General features: G+C 43.2%; 1 protein-coding gene across 1 annotated transcript in view; it reads left to right on the plus strand.

Moving 5' to 3' along the window:
• LOC147669106 (kelch-like protein 33) overlaps positions 1-23,674 on the plus strand; it is a 107,906-nt gene that overhangs the window by 53,373 nt on the left and 30,859 nt on the right. Inside the window, exon 2 of the mRNA XM_086948224.1 lies at positions 13,539-14,090. Within this exon, the coding sequence (XP_086804350.1) occupies positions 13,577-14,090 (514 nt within the window). The 5' untranslated portion in view covers positions 13,539-13,576. The remainder of the gene's footprint in view (positions 1-13,538; positions 14,091-23,674) is intronic.

Below are 23,674 nucleotides of genomic sequence, written 5' to 3' on the forward strand. Positions count from 1 at the left end.
AGAGTTGCTAAGTACTAGGATGATGCTACAGCAACATCTTGATGATCTGATGAATAAAGACCTGGATTCAGACTGACATTGGTTTGGGTTTATTGCCTATGTAAGGGCGAAAGAAGGCTCTGTGGTTCTGTGGTTCTGTGGTTCTGCGGTACTGAGGTTCAGAGATTCCGAACCTGTTCAATGAAAGTCGTCGGATAAAGACGATTTTGGTATCAGCGGACCGCAAATGACGAGTGCGGTGTGTACAAGTGTTTTCGCCATAATCGATCAATGAGAACACTACGTATTCAGGGATTTCGTTTGAACCCTCAGGTTCCATTTTGTGTGCGGCAGCCATTTTGTGTGGTTGCCCTCACTTAGGCCGATGACTATGGCCGAACGAGTCTTTGGGACACGTACACCTTTAGCTGACTTCTGTGTGACCTGGCCAAACTCACTACCTTGCCCAAGGCTGACCTCGCTGAGCCAGTTCCTTGTTAAGCAGCTGGTCAGATAGAGATCAAAGAGCAGGACATTGCTGAGTTTATGGTACATGCACACACCCTTCTTTCTTGCTTCTCATCTGCTTCTGTTCCTTCCTTTATGGCTTAATCATTGATTTGGGTTGAGGTCTTTACGATGGGTTTCTCCGGCCTGTTCAAACAGGAATGTTGGATTTTGCCTGGTCATTTCTGATGGGCTGGAAAACGGAAAGTGGGATTGTTGTCATGCGATATGTTTGAAATGTCACCCTACTATTGGTCAGTTTGTATGTAATTGATGCTAGCCAGGAATGTGATTTTTAGCATAAAAGACGATGCTCTGCTCCATGAATTTGTGCAGTCTCTAGCGAATCACCCGTGTTGTGCTTCGTAGACCTCTGTTCCTGGTTGCAGCCAATAAAACTTGGTCTTTGACGTCATCAAGAAGTGTCCTGTGTCTCTGTTTGCCAAGGCAGGGGAATCCGAAGACATCGGGCGTTATCCCTGGTGCCGCTGGGTTCTATAACCCGGTTCTTAAGACCCACCCACCCGACGGCCCCCAACCAGGCACACGCTCCCACCCACCCTCAACCAGACACACCCCTGTTGTCTGCTTTCTTGCAGCTCGAGATGCAGAAATTAAATGGTATTTAAAATACCATTTTATTCTCTGTTTCACGCTTTGCGAGAAAGCAGGGAGCGGCCGCTGCTGCCCATATGTAGGGGGACGTGCAAGGGATGTCCCCTCTCTTCACTTCTATTCCTCCTGGCCATGGAGCCACTGGCCGCCACCATGCACACTTCAGCTGCTATCGCAGGAGTTCCGCTTCCACCAGGCGAATCCAAACTGCATCCCTACGTGGATTACATCTTGTTAACCCTCATGGACCTGCCCCACTCTCTGCTGTCCCTGCTCCAAATTATTGACGATTTTTCCTTCCTCTTGGGTATAAGATCAGCTGGGGCAAAAGTGAAGTACTTCCCCTTTCAGATGTACCATGAAAGCTGCTATACATGGATTCCCTTTCAGATGGCAACACTTGCGCATTAAGTATCTGGGGGTTCTTGTTAATAAATGCTTAGAACAGGTGATCCAGGACAACCTGAACCCACTTATCACCCAGATTCAGTGAGACTTCAAAAAATGGAAGGCCTTGGGACTTTCGCTGTGGGGTAGGGTGCAGGCAGTTCGCATGGTATTGCTAACACCCTTCAATTACACCCTGGGGATGCTGCCGATGCAAGCGCTTCTCACAAACTTGTGACAGATAAACTCCAAGATAAAGATGTTTGTATGTAAAGCCGCGAATAGCTGTGTCCAAGATACAAGCTCGCCGCAACCACAGGGGACTTGGCCTCCCATCGGTGGAACTCAATGCACTGGTATTGCATCTCTCCCAAATCTCATGCTTCCTACCAGACTTCCCTGACCCGCCACTATGGCATTCTCTAGAATTCGGCCTACTCTCAGCTGTGGGTGGACTATCAACCCTATATATAACGAAGCCGGGGGACAGCTGTACAGCACACCCGATCATATCCGCCACGCGCATGGCTTGGCACCGGGCACAGAAGCTGCTGGGGGCACATTCACGTCTGCATAAGAATACTCCACTTTGGGGAAACAAAGCTATCCGTATAGGGGAAGAACTTGAGGTGGCAGGTGTGAAACTGCTGGCACTGCTAGGGGAGGAGTACAGTCTCCCCGCATCGCAGTCCTGGAGATATACCCAGCTACAACACTGTTTGCGGCAGTGTTTAAGGCCTACCCCCTGGAGCCTGGCTTCATCTCTGGTGCTGTCATTTCTTCTCGTCTAGGGAAGGGCCAAAGGGGTCATGTCTGGTCTGCATGGGGTGCTATTGACACACCGCTTCTCGAACGGTTGGCGACCACATACGAAGAAGGCGACTGGTCGGATATAGTAGAAGCCCTGGACAAAGGCGCAAGGGAGGCGAGGATGAAGTTCTGCCTCTTTAAAGATCTGCAAGGCTTGTACTGGATGCCGAAGAAATTGCACAGAGCGGGTCTCCTCCCCCATGCCATTTGCTGGAGGTGTCCCAACTCCTGATGTGACATAGCACATATCATCTGTGAATGCCCCTCAGTGCAGGCTTTTTGGGAGTACATGGGACAGACCCCGAGTACCACCATGCCACTTTGCCTACCGCTTACCCCCCTGATGTTCTACTGCATGACTTGCTAAGGTTCCCGGACCTATCCAGACCGCAACTCCGCCTCTTTCATACAGCTTTGGTCATGGGCAAACTCTGCATACTGCGCTAATGGAGGGCTGTGAACGCCAGACACAAGAGTCCTGACTGACAGTTATGATTCATGAGGCCTCACACGAGAGGATCAGTCAGAGACTTTCCTGGAGGTATGGATACCCTTTCTGAGCATAGAGGTGCCAGACATGGATGGAGATGTGTCCACAACATTCTCTGGTGATTGAATGCATTGCGTGCCACAGGTGCTCTAGAAGCCACCATAATATGCCCCTCACTCTCATTTTCACCCTTTTGATACACTCTCTCCTCGATCTTCTCTCCTTCTCCCTTTTCCACTTGCAATATCTACACATTTTAATAATTCCCCGTACTTAGCTTTGCTTTGGTACTCCCCGCCTCACCCTCAGCACTACTACCATTTTCACTGTTATTATTTCTTTTTTTCCCTATTTCCCACCACCACCTCTCCCATATCTCCCCCCTCTGGTGCACCCACACTCACATTCATACCCACGGACCACTGCCTAGTCTCAAAAAAGGAAACAGTAATGTTTCATTTTTCTTTTATAAATTAATCCCGTTTTCTTTTAAAGAAAACAGGCATTTAATTAAAAAAAATGCTTTATTTCAAAATCAGTCGGAGACATGGTGGTCTGCTGACCCCAGCAGTCCACCATCCTTGGGAGTCTTAACTATTTCCAATGGGGTCACAAATTTCACCTGCCTCATGAATAATAATGAGGCAGGCAATTTGTGACCCCATTAGGAATCACCAACAGTGTCTGAGACACTGTTGAACATTTCTACTTGGAGTCGCAAAACAACACAATTTGGAAATTGCAAATTGGTAGGGTCGTGCATCTAGCCCCAAGCCCATAGGTGATTTAGTAACCACTGCTATATCCAAGAGCACGATTACCCTGCGGACATGATCAGTAGTGTGCCGGTCTGGGATCAAGTCATGTTGACAAGTTGAAAGAAGCTTAGTTATACTTAGTAATACCCTTCCCCATTCTACTTGCTAAAATCTTCAAATAAATTTTGGCATCTGCGTTTATCAGCGAGATGGGCCTATATGACCCGGGCTTAAATACTACGATATTAGTATTTTCCAATGATAGGGTATCCCCCTCACCCTCTAACTGTGCAGTCAAAAAGGGGAAGGACATGGCTTTCTAAGAGCTCAGGGAGAAATACCGCAAAAATTCCAATGGAATTTTATCTGGTCATGCAGCCTTGCCGCTTGGCAAAGCTTTCACTGCCATTGCCACCTCGTCAGAGCCCATAGGTTGATCTAGGGAAGCTGCCTCTTCCTCATTCAATATACTCCCCTTGACTGGGCAAAGGAAATCACTATAGCAATTTGGTTGTGGAAAAAAATCCTCTGCATATAATTCTAAATAGTATTTATGGAATACTTCCACTATCTTGGCAGGGACATTTATCCTCCTCCCCAGTTTATCACAGATAGCCTCGACCCCTCTTTCAACCTCCTTTTTCCGTGTGCAGTGTGCCAGCATCCTGCTAGTATTCTCTCCATATTTTTAACACACCGCCCTTCAGCTTTGATATTTAGTGGCCACCACCTTATTGTATTGTTCGTTGATTCTACTTTATTTACCACTATTTTCTGTATAATGTCTCCACTATCCAACCCTTGCTTTATTGTATTAGCTAACTCAGCCTCATTGTTTGAAAGCCCTTCATAAATTTCCTGCAGCTGAACACGATTTTGCTTTGTTTAAAAATATTGAAGTTTATCGTCTTCCCTCTTACTTCTGCTTTTAGAAAATCCCAGGCCATTCCAGGAGCTGAAGTTTCCTGGTTTACCAACAACAAAAAATCCCTCAGCCACTTACACATACGTGTCCGATAATAAATTTAATTCAATCAATTCAATTAAATTTCCAGGCTCTAGATTGCCTTTTCAGCCCCGCTAATGCACAGCTGAGTACTAGTGGATTGTGGTCTGAAAAGAACCTCAAGAAAGATTAAATTATTACGATCCAGGTGAACCAGCTTATTATGGGGTATAAGAGAAAAATGTTAATCTAGGATCTGGATATTTAAGCGCTCCCCATACATCAGTTAAGCCATGATCTCTAAACATTTGGTGCACAGCCTGAGTCCTAAACATAGAACAATATAGGTCGACATGTTTCTGCTGTTAAGAGCCAAAGATCGGCTCAGCGTTCATCAGGGCCATACAAAACTACGTCACATGGGTGAAGCACACTAAGGCATCACTGCCACCTGAGGTAGAAGAAAGTAAAAGGATTACGACCATGTGTGTATCCACAGCACTGGAACTCCCTAGTGCTTCTCCTCCTGTATGTGAGGGATTTTTGTATGTGCCTCTAGTGAGCAGTGCACCATAGGCTCACGGCAGAGGAAAATTCTTCACGCCTGGAAATCAGACTCCCGTCAGCTCTCCGGGTTTAAACCTGATTTTTGCCACGTCCGCGGCCCGTTTAGGACTGGGTGGTTCAAATTAACATATTCACCAATCTGTCCAACTTTTCACTTAGATTTTAACAAAGTTAGAGCTACCCACTTAATAAAATAATTTTTCTGAAATTTGGGGAGTAGTCCACACTTCTTTTAACTCACTAAATCACTACTTTCTAAAAAGAACCCAATGAAGACAAATGGCAACCGACTATCTTTTTTGTCACTCTTTTGTTGATTCTTATTCAGTACTCATAAGGGGTATAAGAGTGGCCTTGTGAGCCCTTTCTCTCTTGTTGATTGTATATATATATTTAACACTCATAAGCTTTTTTAAAACACTCACAGTCACAGATGATGTCATCAGTGATGTCATTTGAGATATCATGAGTGATGTCATCAGTTATGTCATTGACAATGTCATGAGTGATGTAATATGTGAGATTATAAGCAGTGCATTGTGGGGACGTGAGTTATAGTTAGCTCAGCTAACTATAACTGCTGAGTCTCACTGGTTTTGTATGAATAACACCTGAGCCTAACTATAACATCCCTATAACCTTTATTTCTTTCAGTGAATTTCTAAGGTCTATTTTATTAAATTTCCTAACTATAACGTCCCTGTAACCTTTGGTTTTTACAGTGAATATATATATATTGATACATGCAAAAAATTATCCATCACTTACCCAATAAGCTCTGTCAGTCAGTTAAATCAATCTGAAAAAAGTAAACCACAGCCTCTATAAACAATAATGCCATAGTAACAAATGGTACAACCTGCAAAGCTTTCGTGTGTCAGTGTACTTACTAATCCACAACTGTACACTCGCTCCTAAACTGCTCCCACAATTGCTATTGAATGCATGGAGGTTGGTGTGGGATTGACCCCCTCCAGATCACAATACCAAATAAAGTGCGGTGGCCATCTTGAAGCGACTAATGTGTACCAAGGATCGTACTACAAACTGGGGGGGGGGGTAAAAACCATACAACTACTCAAGTATGCACCAACCACTCACATATAAATAAAGAATGGGACAGTTTTAACATGGAGTGCTAAAAATCAGTAAAGAGATATTGCAGGTAGAACTAAAGAAAGAGAGGACTGATTCCTGCAGATATCACCTAAAGTGTGTGGGCCATCTTCTAGCAGCTAGTTAGCAACTTGACATGGATTACATGTGAGAAAATATATTGCCACCCTAGAGCCAATATAAAAAGCTTGTAAAAAAGGGGCAATATGTGTGGTTGTATATGGACCTAAAAACTGATGATCCCGGTTTCTTTGCTGAGCTGTGGAGATTGATAGGGAGGAGAGGACATGGTGTGACACTTTGGGGTGGGGACTTCAATGTGGTCCTAGATGCCAGCTACTGTAGGTCTGGTCTATCTCATCATCCACACCCCGGCACAGCATCCACACTCAACATGAATATAAAGGACAACTACCTGCTAGACATATGGAGATGGTCACAGGGAGAGCAAAGGGAAGGTAAGTGTGCCTCCACTCATCACATCACGTGGTCAAGAATAGACTATTGGCTCATATCTCAAGAGTTAAAAAAAGAGGGATGCAAAAGCCTACACACTTAGCTCGCACGCTGTCGGACTATACCCCCATTCCTTTGGAACTCGCAATCCCTCAGGTCCCCTTGGATGCGTTCTCATGATGCTTGCCCTCAGGGGCATTGCTGAATGTTCTGTTCTGGGGGGAGATTTGAGAAGACATCATTGCTTATTTTGAACAATTCAAGGGGATGGTGAAATCTTCGACTCGCTGAGATGCGTTTAAGGCAGTAATATGCGGTGCATGTATCTCTAAACAGACAGGGGTACTCAGAGCAATTTGCACACAATTAACTAAACTTGAAGGAACAATACAAAATTCTGAGTCAGATTATCATTGGTCTAATGACCCAAACATACTGGAAGTCATTCATGAGAAAATAGCTGAATACACAGAGGATAGACTTGGAAAGACACTGGCAAATCTTCTTAGAATATCGCGTTCCTCAACTTACATACTGGAACTACTGGATGAAGGCGATCATATTCAGGATACACCCACAGGGATCTTGGACACCATGTCAAAGTTTTATGTCAAGCTCTAAACCTCCTCCTCATCCCTAAAAGGAGACTTAGACACATTGCAATTAATCTGGCTGGAAAATGCACACAGGGAGTTCCTAGATATGCTCATTATGACAGGAAATTACACGGACCTTTAGCTCCCTTCCAGGTGACAAGGCACCGGGCCTAGACAGACTAGGCACCTCCTTCTAATAGGAATTTGCCACTCCTCTAGCCCCCCTATTGGCTGGCCATGTTTGAGGACTCTCTTAAGGCGGGAGTTCTCCATCCCAGGCTTAGCCAGGCAGTAATCATTTTCATCCTGAAGCCAAATAAACCTGCCACTCATTGTGATTCATATAGGCAATAAACCATAACGTAAAAAACAGACAAAAAAATATTGGCCAAAACCCTGGCAAATCGCACACTACCATTTCTGACAGGATGATGCGGCCAGACCAGGCAGGATTATTCCAGGTCACTCAACCTCCCACATCCTCCGAACACTCTTCACAGTCATGGATCATCTAGACCCACATGTGCAGGCAATGGCCACCCGGTTGGATGCCACTAAGGGGTTCGACTCCCTGGAGTGTAATTTTCTCCCCACTGCTCCAACAACTGGGCCTCAGTTCCACTTTTCTTTGATACATAAAAGTGTTATACACGCTCCCCACAGCAAGCATATATATGAATGGGCTCATCTCTAAGTCTATACCAATTACTCGAGGCACACAACAGGGATGCCCAATTTTGCTGCTATTGTTTGCGATAGCAATAGAAACTCCTGGCTGCCAGACTTAGGCTGCACCATACACGGCAAGGAATTGGGGGGCATATTACCAAGCAATAGCGATAATTATCGCTATTGCTTGGTTAGAGACAAAAATTTACCGCAGCGCTGCGGCGATTTTACCGCAAATAAACCTTGGTATTACCAAGGTTTAACGCAAATGCGGTAAAAATCGTCGCAAAGCATGAATATCGCTGAAAAGTCCGCGATATTCATGCATTAGCGAGCTAATGCTCTTAGCCATGTTATCCACCTCCCATTGGATAACATGGCTAAGAACTGCTCAGGGCAGGTGTTAGCTTTTGGAGATATTCCCGCCTAGCTCGAATATCTCCAAAAGTTGGTAATAGGAGATAGCGATGTTAGCGACTGTTTTCAGTCGCTAACATCTTGGCACGCCCACTTTGCATCTCATTAGTGATAAATATCACTGACATGCAAAGTGGGGCCCAAGATGGTCGCTATCTCCTACTAGCTGTTGCTAACTGGTGTTAGCGGCAGCTAGGTAATAGGGAGATAATTTTATCTCCGCTTTCTTGGCTTTTAAAGCCAAAAAAGCGGAGATAAACCCCCTTGATAATATGCCCCTGGGTTCTCTTCCAGGGGGCTAATAATCTCCCTTTATACCGATGATGTTACACTATATATAAAAGATCAGTTCTCTAACCTAAACCAGATAATATGGGATGTGGTGCACTTCGGATGCCTCCAGGCATAACTATTAACTGGTCATAATCCACGCTCTCACCCTTCCAGACCAAACCCACAAACTCCATACTGGATACCCTTTGAGGTGGGCGACCTGCCCAGTGCATTACTTTTGAATATGGCTAAGTCGGGATATGCAAGAATTGTGGTCGGCGAATATCAGCCAGGCGATGGAGTGGCTGTAGGACAGGAAACCAGATACTTCTCTCAATGGCAAGCCGCATTGCTATAGCCAAAATGATAGTGCTACCTACATTTCTATATTTCCCAAACCTTCCTTTGCCACTAACGGGCGCTTTTCTGTGACGGATCTGCTCCAATTTGATATCCTTCGTATGGTCATTGAAACAGCCCCTAATTTCATGGGAAATACTCACACAACTGCTTGCACCGAGTGGGATGGGAGCACCAGACATGACTCTTTATGACTTCTGTGCGAAGCACAATTCCTACAATTCTAGATCCATCCAACCCCCTTTCAGCCTCATGTGGTGATAGAATAGGATAGAGCAGACGTATGGCCCTTAAATTGAGCTCTATATGCCCCAAACAGGGCGCCTAGAGATGACAACAACATGGTCGAGTGCATCAGATGGGCGTGGGAAAATGTCTACTTGGATTTACGAAAATGTGTGTTGTTGAATATGTGTCAATATGTACTTCTAATTGTGTACTCTTGTTTTATATGTGTACAAGAAAAACGTGTGTGTATATTACTTGTGAGGTTAGTGCATTTAAAGTGTGTCTGGCAATAATGAATAGTATTGCCACTTGAGCCTGGTATATTCACGTTTTGCATTATACCGCCATCTATCTTTTCTTCAGAACTGCTAGTTAAAAATAAAATATTAAAAAAAAACTACCTTGATGGGAGCTGCTGACTCGAGGACATTACGGCAATTGGGTTCCTTTCCGTTTACAGTAGAGCAGAACCCACGCTGCCCTCTCTTCGAGTCTATTCCAGCTTCCATTACAGTTTTTCTGTGTGATAGAGGTGCTGTTCCTTGCGCATCAGTTTGATGCAGCACTTAAAGGGTCCTTGTTACACAAACTCCGACCACAGAAACTTCCATTGCCACAGAGGGTCGCATGAAGACACGTTGCACGATTTTTCAAACGAACTTGAACACAGCGTTGTGGAGTCTGCTCAGCAAGTTACCATGCGTGACCCACGCACGCTCCAGGGTGCCTTCCTTTGCCTCTGTGAGAGTGCTCCCTCACGCAGAGAAGGCCTTGGCAGACTAGGATGCATTGTTATCAGAGGCGGGTGACTTGGAGGAGGCATGCACATGAGTTCTCCCTCACTAGTCTTGGGTGTTGTTTGGAACGCGGTGCGTGTTGACTACCAGAGTTCTTTTAATTTTAATGACCTAATGAGGCATGTGGTTCTGGCACAACTAGAGCTTCTGCACACAGACAGCAAACGGCCGCTAGATTCTGACTCGGGCTGCTTTTTGGTGCTTGGGCGCGCTCGTTCTGGTCCATCTACAGATCCTCCTGTCCTGTCCATCCTTCCCTTCCTGAGCACAGTGGAATTACCAGGTTGCACTCGGAAATAATGCACAGACCATGTGAATCACTACACCAGGTGAACGGCATGGACGATGCATGTTTTGTGAATCAACATGTCAGTCGAACATTGATCCAACCTGGGGTTCCTGTCAGTGCTTTAGACCTAGGATGCTTGATTGTGCACTTTTTTGGCACACTCCAGCTCAGGAGTACTGTATAGTTAGCTAAAATGTCCCAACAAAACCACCAGATTCATAAACATTTTATTTCAAAGTAATAGGCATATTTTAGGCCTTAATTCAACAAGAAATGTAATCCCAAATAGCATCATCTATTTATAACCTGTAAAAGATCCACAAGAGTAAACTACTGCATCATCTCTGATCATTCCAAAGGTCGTCTTGTGAAGTGTCATCAACATAAAACACAAGAACTACTTGGCCAGTGTGCCTGTGCAGTAGAACGTTTGTTTGTTAGGTTATTGTGACCATAGTTGCCTCATTTAGCTAGGCTTGTATGACAAAGGCTTTGATATGTAAACATTTACATAGGTCAATGATGTCATGCATGGGATCATACTGTTGAGAAGTGAGGTGCAAATAGAAAATAGCCTACAGACTTAGGGGCAGATTTATGAGGCCCTTGCGCCACGTTTACGCCGCTGTTGCGTCACGCAAGGCGGCGTAAACGTGGCACATCCCTACGAACGATTTACAACGTGACGCATCTAGGCAGATGCGTCACGTTGTAAATCCCTGCGCCGCTTGTGGGCGTTCCGGCGCAGGGTGGGCATTCCGGGGCAGGTGCGCCTCGCAAAAGTGGCTGAGTGAAATCTATGAGATTTCACTCAGTCACTTTTAAGCCGATGCTGCGTCAAAAACCTGCGCCTGCTAGAAGCAGGCGTAGGTCTTGACCCAGCATTGTTAAAATGGGGCACCCCCGAGCCTTGCTGGAGCTGCGTCGCGCTTGCGACGCAACTCCAGCAATGCGACACATTTCCGGCACAGATGCGTCACGCATCTGTGCCGTTTTTGCACCATGGTGCGCCGCATTATAAATGCGGCGCACCATGGCTGGCGGAGCTGTGGCGCACTGTGACGCATGTTAACTGGCGCGTCCCTGGGGATGCGCCAGTTAACATAAATCTGCCCCTATGTGTTCATGGAGAACAGAAACAAGCACTGGCATAGCCAATAGGTCTCGCCTTTGGGACCTTATAAGTGCTTAGCCATGCAATAGTTGATGTTGTTGCACCAAGGATATTGTGCTGCATAACTAAATACTTATAAGGTCCCAAAAGCAAGACCTATTGGCTATGACAATGCTTGTTTAGTTTACCTATGAGTGCTCGAAACTAGAGTATGCAAGACTATTCCTTGTTCATGTTTGAGGATTCTTAAGTTTCAGGGCTGAGGGGCTTTCTCCACAAATCTAAGCCACAGGTCTTGACTATCTCCTGCATGAGACATTCTACTATCTATCGCCTGTGGTAAAGACTAAACATTTACTTACAATGAAATGTAATTGTCATACCACCTGCCTTAGATTTCCTGTTTTTGAAAGAGAACACAAGAAATGCTGAGGTGATTGTAAACTTTTTGGCTGGACATATTATTTAGGAATCTGGAGCTGTCGATGATCAAACAACTGAACCAAACACCCAGGGTTCTCTTGTTTTTATTATGGGGGAGGATGTGGCAAAATTGCCAGAGCTGCCGATTTCTCATGCCTCCAATTCAGTGCCTTGAGACCCTCACACGATTTGCTGTGGTTTACAAATCCTGGATTTATTTATTTATTTGATATCAGAACAGGAATTCAAACATGCTACAGCAGTATTCAGTGAAATACTATATCTGGCAAAAAACGAGGTGGCTGCTGTAATTCAGCAATTCCTCCTGCTAGGAATTACAGTTCTTCGCCAAAAATATCTGGATCCACATTCCTGAGGCTAATTGTGGTGTTGTTTAGAAGACCTGAATTCTGGAGAATGGGACAAATCACAAGCATCTGGATTCCACACTAGCAAATATGAAATGTAGTCGGGCATTGATTCAAATATTTGTGCACACATCAATGTATTTAGGTAATTTAGGAGCCAAACCTCTTATAGGCAGTCAATCTAATGTGAGTCATCTATTGCAGTAGGGTCCAGCTCTACTGCTAAAGTCTCAGGTTCAGGTCTACTCGACATAAAACTGGGAACATCTTGATTGATCTCCCTGGTGCCCTTGAGGTCCAATCATTTGGGAGCACATGAAACATGGAGATGTGTGGGCTGCATGTTTGAAGCAGATGTGGTGATGATAATGAATTCTTAAGAGATTTAATGGGGGTGATGATGGTGATCTCTGGCATTGTGTGACTGCATTGTGTATCTGAATATAGATGTGTACCTTTGAAGTGGCTCCTCAAACCTACGTAGTACTCTATACATTATTTAGTGTGTGTTTTTATGTGTTTTTGCGTTCCATAACTTGCTGGTGTTTGTGGTGAGTGTATGTGTTTTATGTTTGGGATGGTGCACTCACACATGAACTTTTATGGCTAAATTGGTGGCTACTCTTAGACAATGACAATTGCTGGGGTGTGATTACATGGCATATTTTTATACAGCACTGCCACTTGTAGTGTGAGCTTTGAGAGTGATTTGAGTAATGGGTGATCTCTGCATGGTTAATACAACAAGCATTAGCAAAGCTAGCTATTCTGGTTATAATGTGCTAACACATGCAAACAGATGTTTATCAAGTGATCTGTTGCCATGTTTACATCAATACCTATGCCTATTTAACCCCTTCGCTGCGGGGGTAAGTCGCCCACGGTGCGGGGGGCAGGGGGTGAGCACGTCGCCACAGTGCACTTGATGAGCGCAGCTCTTCATGAGTCACATTGGAGCTGTGCTCATGACGAGCTGGGCTCGTCACAACCCCGCCCACTGATTAATTCGCCCGCACAGGTGGGGAATCAATTGCGCGTTGGCGGCACAGAGCCGTTATGACAAGCCCGGCTCATCATGAGCGCAGGTTCATTGTGACTCATCACGAGTTAGGCTCATCCTGAGCACCGAAGAGGTTAAAAAACAATAGAAGATATTTATATTGCAACAAAGACACTGTTTTTCAAAAATGTTATAGTGGTGAAGAATGTTCTGATACATAAATCTTTTAAAATGGAACTATGTTTCTTTCCTTCCCTGACTGTCATGTTTGTGCGTTTTTACTTATTAGCCAGAATTGTATCTTGTTCATGTGTCCTGTGTGTACGTTTATGTATCCTAGCCAATAATGTAAATCTTTGAAATTTGCTTTCAGATCAAATGTGATTGCTTAAAAAACTGAAGGCGACTAAGATGGAGTCCAATGACGCAGACAAGAAGCTGCAAAACAAGGAGTACCCTGATACCTTCTTCAACAATTTGTCCAAGCTCAGAGAAGATGGGCTCCTAATTGATCTATCTGTGACCGTGGGCGGAACACTGTATGATCTCCACAGCTTCATCCTGGCAGCTGTTAGTTCATACTTCTACTCACTTATGGAAGAGAAGAAGCCATTGTACACTGCGAACTTAGATGGGAAAATCACTGTGAGGGGCTGGGAAGCCATTCTGGACTTTGCTTACTATGGAACTGTCCAACTCCACAAGACATCAACTGATGAGATCCTTCTGGCAGCTGAGTTTCTGCAAGTGCCTCGCTTGGTAGCTGCCTGCCAGAGGTTTCAGAATCCTTCACCTCCAAAGACACAGCACATGACCACAGCAGCTGATGATGAGAAATATGAGACCTTGTGCTGCATACAGGACCTCTACAAAAAGGGAATTTGTTGTGATGTTCATCTTCAGGTGAATGACAACACATTTTGGGGTAGGTGATTTTTTTCCCCTTGCAAACTCTAACTGTGACTAAATCATACCCATCATATGTCCAGCAAAGGTATACAGGAGTCTGTTCTGTACCTCAGGTAGTCATATACATAAGATCCAGATGGTGTATTTAAGGGCCTGAACAATGGAAAGTCATTCCATAATAGACAAGACTATGCTGTGTGAAGCATAATGAGAAGTGTCTTATATGCGGAATGAAGAAAAAATCCTTTCTTCTCATAACATGGTCAATAAATGGGAAACAGGTAGACATGTTACTCACAAGACACTGGTGCTATGTGTGCCATAACATGTACATTTCTCAAGCAGGTAAGACCTCAGGGATTTATTTCCAAAAGACAATGAGCCCATTGTGCAAAGCAGAGATAAAAATGTCCTAAGGTCATGACAGAACACACATGGGTAGAGTCAAATTCCACTGAAAACATTGCTTTTAAGTGGAAGGAAAGATATGGGACATTCAATATTCCCTCAACATCTATTCCTCTGTGCAGATACTAGGCCTGGTCGAAATTTTAATTACGTTAGAGTAATTGGTGATGTGAAATTACCCACATTTTGTGATTATTCCAGCTTGAGTATTTAAGAGTAATTTGGGGCAAATATCCTACTGCAGGAGCACAGGAACAAATAACTAAAAGAGGGTAAGTGACTCCTGGCTACTGTTTTTAGTTTTCTATAGCATTTACTGCCAAATTCCTAGCACAAAAATGCCTCTTCTCTCTCATTTTTGCAGTGCCAGTGCATTTTGACCTAAGAAAATAACGCTAAATGCTGGATTAGGCTTCTCACACAATTATGCATAATTCAGAGTAAGGAGTTGTGTGACTAGATTCAGAGGAAATTAGATTTTGGGTGTTTGCTAATTAGACACCTAAAACAATACCGACCTGACATAGGTTGAATTATCTATTTTGAGATGGTGATATGAGAAGCACATTTATATTTAGTTAGCATGGATGTCGATTCACCAAATTTCCTGGGGTAGTGGACTGACATCACATACGCTTTGACCTTAATGGCATCTGAGGAAATGATATCATATGAACCCTGACACCGATCTTTCATCAGGAAGATGTGTCACATAGTGACCCTAACATCAGAACAATTACGGATTTGCATTGGATAGTATCCCAGAGTAACGCAGAGTTGTGCTATGAGCTGCATTGCATTATTTTGGATCAAGGGGTGTACCATGAATGGTGTGTGGGTGTTCCCAGGCAATACTCATGGTTTTTGGTGTAAATTCCTAACTACAAACATTGATAGACAGGAATTTACACACAAATCTTGCTCCTCTTCGAGGTAGGCGTGACAAGAAGAATTTTTAAATTTCTCTTAATCATTACAACTTTTCATGTATGCTGCATTGCACAGCCCAAAAACATTGGAGTAAGCCTTACACCATAGTTTTTGTACTGCAAGGCACCACTTTCAGTGCAAAACATATGCTTCAGAGAATGCACACTCCATTGCACAGTGATCCATGGGTGTGTGCCATTGGCGCATGGCTGCTAAAAGTGCACTAGTACATGGTGAGAGAAAACAGATTGCCATATCTTATTAGATATCCACTAATGTTTTCTCTCTCTCTTTGATGCAGGGCAGCACATCAACATTTGTGCAGTGTTGCTTTGCATCAAAGAATAGAATATCTGGACCAACTATCACTCACTGCCACTTGACTATCTATCACACACACAGGGCAAGTCTGACAAGATGGCTGCCGATTAGGAGCTTCCAGGGTGAGCTCCCGGTTTGAGGATTATCAATTGGTAGTTATACCCACAAAAACCACCTCTCCGGCCCCCCACCCGCCTGCCTCCTGGACCAGATGGCGGACCCCTCCGAACCAGACCACTGAAACGGATCTCAGCAGCCAGCTCCCTTGCTGATCTGATGCAGGAAGACGGCTGCCATGCTAGCAAGACCTGGATTAACTGTGGTGGCTCTCCCGGCTCCCATGCCTGGCCGGTTTGTCGAGATCTCCCGGCACTGGGGAGTTACACATTGTGCAATCGACATTATAAGGAACTCGCCTGCTGACCTGAGGAGCTCAGGGGCTGCCTGCCCTTAGAGCCCAGTGGCGAGTTGTAGACCCCTGCTGCCTTCGTCCCTTGTCCCAAAGGCATGAATGGAGTCCTGCATCCAACACCTGATCTCCGGAGCTTTGCCGTGCCCCCCTCTCTCCTGCGGAGGGGCTGTGATTCACTGTCCCGTCTCTGGCACCCACTCACTGCTCTTTGGTCAGGCCCGGAACTCGGCTGCCCGGCAGTAATTGCTGGCTCAATTGACCCGGGTACCCCGGATTCTCCATTCGGCCAGAGCCTGCCCTCCGGAACTATCATTGCAAGGTCGGTTGCAGTTAAATTGATGGTACCACTCAACGCAATAACACAGCCTTTCAGGTCCGGAGCTCAGCTGCCCTGCGCTGTCCCGCATCGCGGTGCAAGTCTGGATGCCCTTGTCGCTCACCCGGAGCCTTCCCTTGGAACCAACATAGTGACATTGGTTGGAATTTGATCTGTAGCACCATTTTGTATTGCAATGCCATTTTGCAGTCTTGCTTTGCTGACCTGCTTTCCAGCCCAAAGCTCGACCACCGGCATTAACTACCTCTTAGCTTTTTTGCTGTCTAAATTCCAAACCAATGATTTGCTCCACACTACAACCGATCCCAGGTCTGTGGCCTTCAAATCGCGACCTCGGACCCTGGTCCGACCGAGTTCCCCTAATCGAGGAAGAGAACTGATCGGCGTCACTGCTGACCCCTCAGCCATGCGCCTATGATCGCGGCTGGCATTTCCTCTTGTTTCCATGATCTCCAGTCCGCCTCCCCCTTGACACCCTGGCTGCTTCCCCCTACCTGCACCTCCTGTGGATCCAACTAATATGGTCTTTGGACTTGGGATGTTTGTACGCACCTCACCATTTTGGTTTACTTTATTTAGTTATTTTCAGTGCCCAGGACCCAGATCCGCCATTTTTGCATCCATTGTCTGTTCCTCCTTTCCTCTGGATGCCATCTTAAATGCTGCCTCCTCCGTTGAACTGCTCCACCACAATGGATTGACGCTCTCTTTTTTACCCCCTAGGTCTTCTAATCCCCTCTCACCTTCTACGGTCTCAGTTTACTGGTTGTTGAGACCAATGACCCCAACTCCCTACACCCCTCCCTCTTTCATCCCTCTCACCTATTTCTTGGGATACAATGACTATTGATCCTCTGCAAGTCATGTTTCTGTCCTGATCTGCTCCCCTTTCCCCCATTACTTATCCTTCCCCATTCCCTCTTTACCCCTCATGCTGCCGCCTCTTCGCCTTGCCCACTTCCTTCGATGCTCCGTAGGACTGTTTCTATGTTTAGTTTTGCCTTGTCTTTGTTTTTGAATCAGATGTTATGTAGTAACTCTGTACTGTTCCAGCACCCCCGGTGACCATCCCTGTACTGGCCTGACCTTAATATGTGATTCTGCCAGTAACCGCCTGACCTTAAAATGGCGGCCAAACTCTCCTCCTGGGACACTTCTTCCCTTTCCCTCCGCAATCATTTGTTCCCAATGTTCCTGCGATCTCCATATTATGCCTATGCTCTCTTCACCCTTTAACTCGCTTTTTACAGCTAGCCCTCCCTTTTTTGACCATTAGTGTAACTAATTTTGATTAGTTACGTTCTCTTTGCCGACTACTCACTTTATTTTCTTTGCTTTTTCCTACTACCTTCAACGTTAGTTGCTCTAGGGCAGTAGGTGTCTGTACCAGCGTACCTACTCTCTTACCCCCATTCTACTGTGTAGGTCCTACCCTACCACTCCACCGTCCCGTAACTGCCTCCTTGTTTACGCCCTTTGCCAAAGCACTCCCTATCCCCTTGTTGGGGAGTGATCCAGCATTTTTGCCCCGGAGTCTCAGATTCCCCTCTGAGAGAGTCCACTGTGTTAAAGGATTCACACATAGCGGAAAATGGCCTTAAATGACCTGCTTTAATGTGCCCCTTGCCAAAGCACTCCTTCTCCCCTTTTTGGGGAGGGATCCAGCATGTATGGCCTGGAGTCTTAGATATCCCTCTGAAAGAGTCCAGAGTGTTAAGGGTTTCACACATATCAGAGGTTCGGGAATGTTCCCATTATCGCTGGGAACTCAGCACCGTACACCGTTAAAGGCGCTCTCTTTGAAACCTTTTGATGATCTCCCCTAGGCTGACACTTTAACCCTTGGTGACCGAACAACCTTTGGCCGATGACCGATGGAGTTGCCCTATGTAGCTATTGAGGAGTTTTGCTCTGATTTCCCCCCTTGCCCTCACCTACCCACCGATCGTCAGCCACTGTTTCTTTTCTCATTGCCCTATTGGGTACACAGACAAAATATCGATTTTTAAATATCGATATGCAAAAATATCGAAGTTTAAATATCGAAATACAAAAATATCGAAGGTAAGTAATATCGACAGTCTAAATATCGATATTGGTATGATATCAGTAATATCGAAGTTGTAAATATCGATGTTAATAATATCGAAATTAATAACTTTGATGTTACTAATATCAATTTTTAAATAAATTTAGTGTATATTATATTGTATTTATTATGTTTTATTATTTATTTTTAATGTTATTTTATTAAATATTGTCTTTTACTACTGTAGCGGGTTGTGGGTTTATAGGGGAATAGGGTGGGAAGTAATTTAATTATGTTAAATTAATTATTAAATAGTAGGAATTATTAATTAATTAATTGAGAATTAATTTTTAAATATTTTTAATTAATTTATTAATTGATAAATATGTTCTGTAGCGGGTTATGGGTTTATAGGGGAATAGGGTGGTAAGTAATTTAATAATAATTACTTAATTGATATATGTTTGTACATATTTTAATTAATAATTAATTAGTAATTAATTTCTATTAATTAGTTAACTAATTATTATAATTTTTTACATATTTATAATTATTAATTAGTTGGTAATTAATTATTATTAATTATTTAATTACATTAATTATAGTAATTTTTTTATATATATAATTTATTGTAATTCTTAATTAAGTAATTGTGCAAAATAATATTAATTATTAAATTAAATTAATTACAGCAAATGTGCTAATATATTTACTTTATTGTTATTGTTAATTAATAATTAATTGGTAATTAAATAATATTAATTAATTTTGGGTACAGGGGTATTTTTAGGGTTCAGGGTCAGATTTCAGTTCATGGGTACAGGGGTATTTTTAGGGTTCAGGGTCAGTTTTCAGTTTTTGGGTAAAGGGGTATTTTTAGGGTTCAGGGTCAGTTTTCAGTTCATGGGTACAGGGATATTTTTAGGGTTCAGGGTCAGTTTTCAGTTCATGGGTACAGGGGTATTTTTAGGGTTCAGGGTCAGTTTTCAGTTCATGGGTACAGGGGTATTTTTAGGGTTCAGGGTCAGTTTTCAGTTTTTGGGTAAAGGGGTATTTTTAGGGTTAAGGGTCAGTTTTCAGTTTTTGGGTAAAGGGGTATTTTTAGGGTTCAGGGTCAGTTTTCAGTTCATGGGTACAGGGGTATTTTTAGGGCTCAGGGTCAGTTTTCAGTTCATGGGTAAAGGGGTATTTTTAGGGTTCAGGGTCAGTTTTCAGTTTTTGGGTAAAGGGGTATTTTTAGGGTTCAGGGTCAGTTTTCAGTTTTTGGGTAAAGGGGTATTTTTAGGGTTTAGGGTCAGTTTTGGGGTTTTGGGGTACAGGGATATTTTTAGGGTTCAGGGTCAGTTTTGGGTTTTTGGGTAAAGGGGTATTTTTAGGGTTCAGGGTCAGTTTTGGGTTTTTGGGGTACAGTCGTACAGGGTAAAAATAAAATAAATTTAAATTAAATCAATTAAATGAAATAAAAAAATATAAAATTACATTAAATTATTAAGTTTTTAATTTATTTTAAATGTATATGTATTAGTTTTAATTTTTTAATTATGTTTTAATATTTTTATTTAATATTTGTAACATTATATGTATTTTATAATTATTTTTACATTATTATTAATACATTTAAAAAAACGATATTTTTAATTTCGATATTTTTGTACTACGATATTATTTTTTCGATATTTTTGTACTTACCTTGTTAGGGATAGGATTCCTATATTTTTGACTTCGATATTTTTGTTCCGATATTTTTGTATTTCGATATTTTTGATTTCGATATTTTGTCAGACATTCGCCCTATTGTGTTCCCTTCTCCCACTCACCTCTTTCCTCCCTCACTCTTCATCGTCCTCTTCTATTCCTTCTCTCTCTCTCTCCTGGCCTGCTTTCCCTTCCCCATACCTGAGCAATGCCTTTGTCACTCATGTATCCCCGTAACTATGTACCTGAAACTGTTGTAACTATATAACTATGTTTTGAAGCATTTGTACATCCTCATGTAAAGCGCTCTGATACCTCCGGGTCTAGCCAGTGCTATATAAAACTTTTCATATTATTAAACAAATAAAAATAAATAAATGCTTACAAACACAGACACGCTTGTTCACACAAACGCTCAATTTAACACTTAAACACACTGTCACCCATAAGCCTGCATAGAATATACATTTAACATTTTTTAACTTACCACCGCTGCTACCAAAGGTCCTAAATGAGCTCCATTTTTATTACAATAATAGTGAACAATATAATATTGTTTACAATTAATAAAACTAATGATGAATGTGGAGTTTGCCCTGTATCCTTTTCCCTGATTTTGCCTCCTCTGAGGCCAGGAATGGCTAAGGAAGTGCGAGAGGTCACAAGGAAACCCCACGGGGTTGCAACTGTAACCCTGGTGACCCCCATGACATTCATGTGGGTTAGATTATATATGCAAAAATATGGATAACTGCTAACAACAGAAGCAAGATTCAGAGGATAACGGAAGAAGGAAAGAAGAAAGACTATTTGTGTGATGTAGAAATGTTTACGTTTTGCTGGTATATCTGGGTTGGCACCTCAAAGAATAGAGGGCTTGGGAATTTTTAGAACTCACCAAGTTGTGAGAGTCTGTGCGTGGTGGACTGTGTGGGTTTAACTAAGAGTTTCTCACTGTTGTGGATCATGAGTGTTTTGCTCAGAAACATTCGTTTTCATTATCTTAGAAAGGAATGCACATTTTCTAAAAGTTAATGTAGTAAAGCCCTCATTTTATTAAAGATACACAGGCGAGCATTCAGCGTCCTACTGCTGTTTATTTTTTATGTAGGAGCCCGTTAGTAACTACAGGAAAAACACGAGTAATCAAAGACAGAAAACTACACTGCAGGAAAGACCTTGCCAAAGAACTTCAAATGTAAGTCCCCAGGTGTTTTATCAGTGATCTATAAATAGTCCCCCAAGACAACTAGCATTTCTTCATATTTATTGTGACTCAGTTGAAATGATGAAGAAATAGCAGAATGATGAGAAAAATGCAGAAGATGATCTGAATATTTCCACAATCCACTGCTCATCATCTCACAGTCACTCTGGATGATTAATAAACTGTTGCTGGAGCCACGGAAGAGCTAAAATAATAATATTTAATCTCATGAAGGGAAGAAAAACAAATATGAAATATAAAATAAAAATTATTCTCTGCATTAGTGGTGGGATAATACCTCCGTGTCTTTAATAAAATTAGGACCGTCCTTTATTAACAATTGGAAAATTATATTTTATCTTAAAACTGGGAACTAATATAGTTGTTTGAAGGGATTTGCAACAGTCAGTGAAACATGCACACTGTGTTTTCAATAAAAATGCTCTGAAAGTGGAGACTGAAGAGCAACAAGCCACTCTTTTAATATCTTCTAAACTGGCCCATAATTGTAGACTGCTTGAAAGAAACAGATTGTAAATATGACTCAATTGGTCTTGTCTCGATTGTGGGAATTTACATCTGAAAGCTATTAGGAATCCAGATTTCGGATGGAAAGAGTTCATGAACCAGATTTAGGAAAATGAGTTAACTAACTGAAACGATTCCTTTCTGACTTTGGATAGACAATGGGAAATCAGGAGAAATGGGGGAAAGGATTCGTGAAAGCCTTTAGTCCAAGGTTGCAGGAATGTGTCTGTTCTAGTTCCACAGGATCTGCTGTCAAGCTTTAAATTTGAGGAAGATGGACATTCAGGCTGGATATGAACATGTCTATCAAGAATGGGCCCCACAATGTCTGAAGAAGTTGAAAATCTGAGTGTGAAGAATCCAATGTCAGGAGTCTCTGAGACGATGAGAATGCCAATCTTCTACTGAGTTCAGGTGATTGGTGAGATATTCTGCTGTGATTGAAATTTGGTGCTGAAGGCAGAATTCTCTAAATTGTCTCACTGTATATTGGAAGAAATTTGGAATGAGTGTCTCCCAGATGACTAATGTATCTCACCACTGTTAGTTTGTCCATTCTGAGAAGAACTGAACAATTAGCATCATGTTTTGAAAAAGTCTAAATTCCAAAACAGCCTGCAAGAAATTCTAAATAATTATGCACATATCTGGAGTAAAATGGAACCTTAATAATCCATTCCAAGCATGGGGATCATCTAACCACCAACTTGCTTCTTCTCCGCATCTAAATGAACAAAATATGAATACATTAGACCTTTCCTAATATGTCAGATTTTTATCCTCTGAAGCGTTACAGGATTAACTGCTTGCATTAAAGAAGCCAAGAGCCCTATTATACTCACTAATAAGCAAAGATAGAAATATGTGAGAACAGGCTGCTGACATCTCAGCGGCTGCTTGATGTGCTGCCTCTCTGTACGGTCAAACTGGACCTCTGGCAGTGTCGCTTAGGTCCCCCAAACACAGAGCTGCCCCTCACCAAATTCTATACAGTAGTCGTCTTCCCCCATGCCCCCATGTAGCAGCTGGGGAGCAGAGAAGAAGAGGCTGGATCTTGATGAACTGGGAGGTGTGGAGGGGTTTCGACTCGAGGTGTGGGCGCTGATGTCAGACATCAGAGAGAAAATTGCAAAAAACACAGTTGATGGACAGAATGTAGAACAATGTCATACATTCACCCCAGTACAAGGATCTGGGCCTAAATCCATCGTTTTTTTTGCACTCCACACCACCCTGGGTTAGACACTGGCTATATGCAAATCAGCTCTGACCCTGTGCCTCATGGGAACAGTCCAGTCCGAACTACCAAGCCATGTCTTTCCCAGACCAGAATCAAGCATCCAAGGACCGGTTTCTGGCTATCAGCCTTCATCAGCCTGGATAGCGTGACTCCAGTGGTTTGGAGAGCCTGGGACTCACGTCTGAGTATACCCAGCACACTCGGGATGAAAATTGCAAAAAACACAGTTGATGGACAGAATGTAGAACAATGTCATACATTCACCCCAGTACAAGGATCTGGGCCTAAATCCATCGTTTTTTTTGCACTCCACACCACCCTGGGTTAGACACTGGCTATATGCAAATCAGCTCTGACCCTGTGCCTCATGGGAACAGTCCAGTCCGAACTACCAAGCCATGTCTTTCCCAGACCGGAATCAAGCATCCAAGGACCGGTTTCTGGCTATCAGCCTTCATCAGCCTGGATAGCTTGACCCCAGTGGTGTGGAGAG

Source organism: Lissotriton vulgaris, unplaced genomic scaffold, assembly GCF_964263255.1.
Source record: "Lissotriton vulgaris unplaced genomic scaffold, aLisVul1.2 SCAFFOLD_2460, whole genome shotgun sequence".
NCBI lineage: Eukaryota > Metazoa > Chordata > Amphibia > Caudata > Salamandridae > Lissotriton > Lissotriton vulgaris.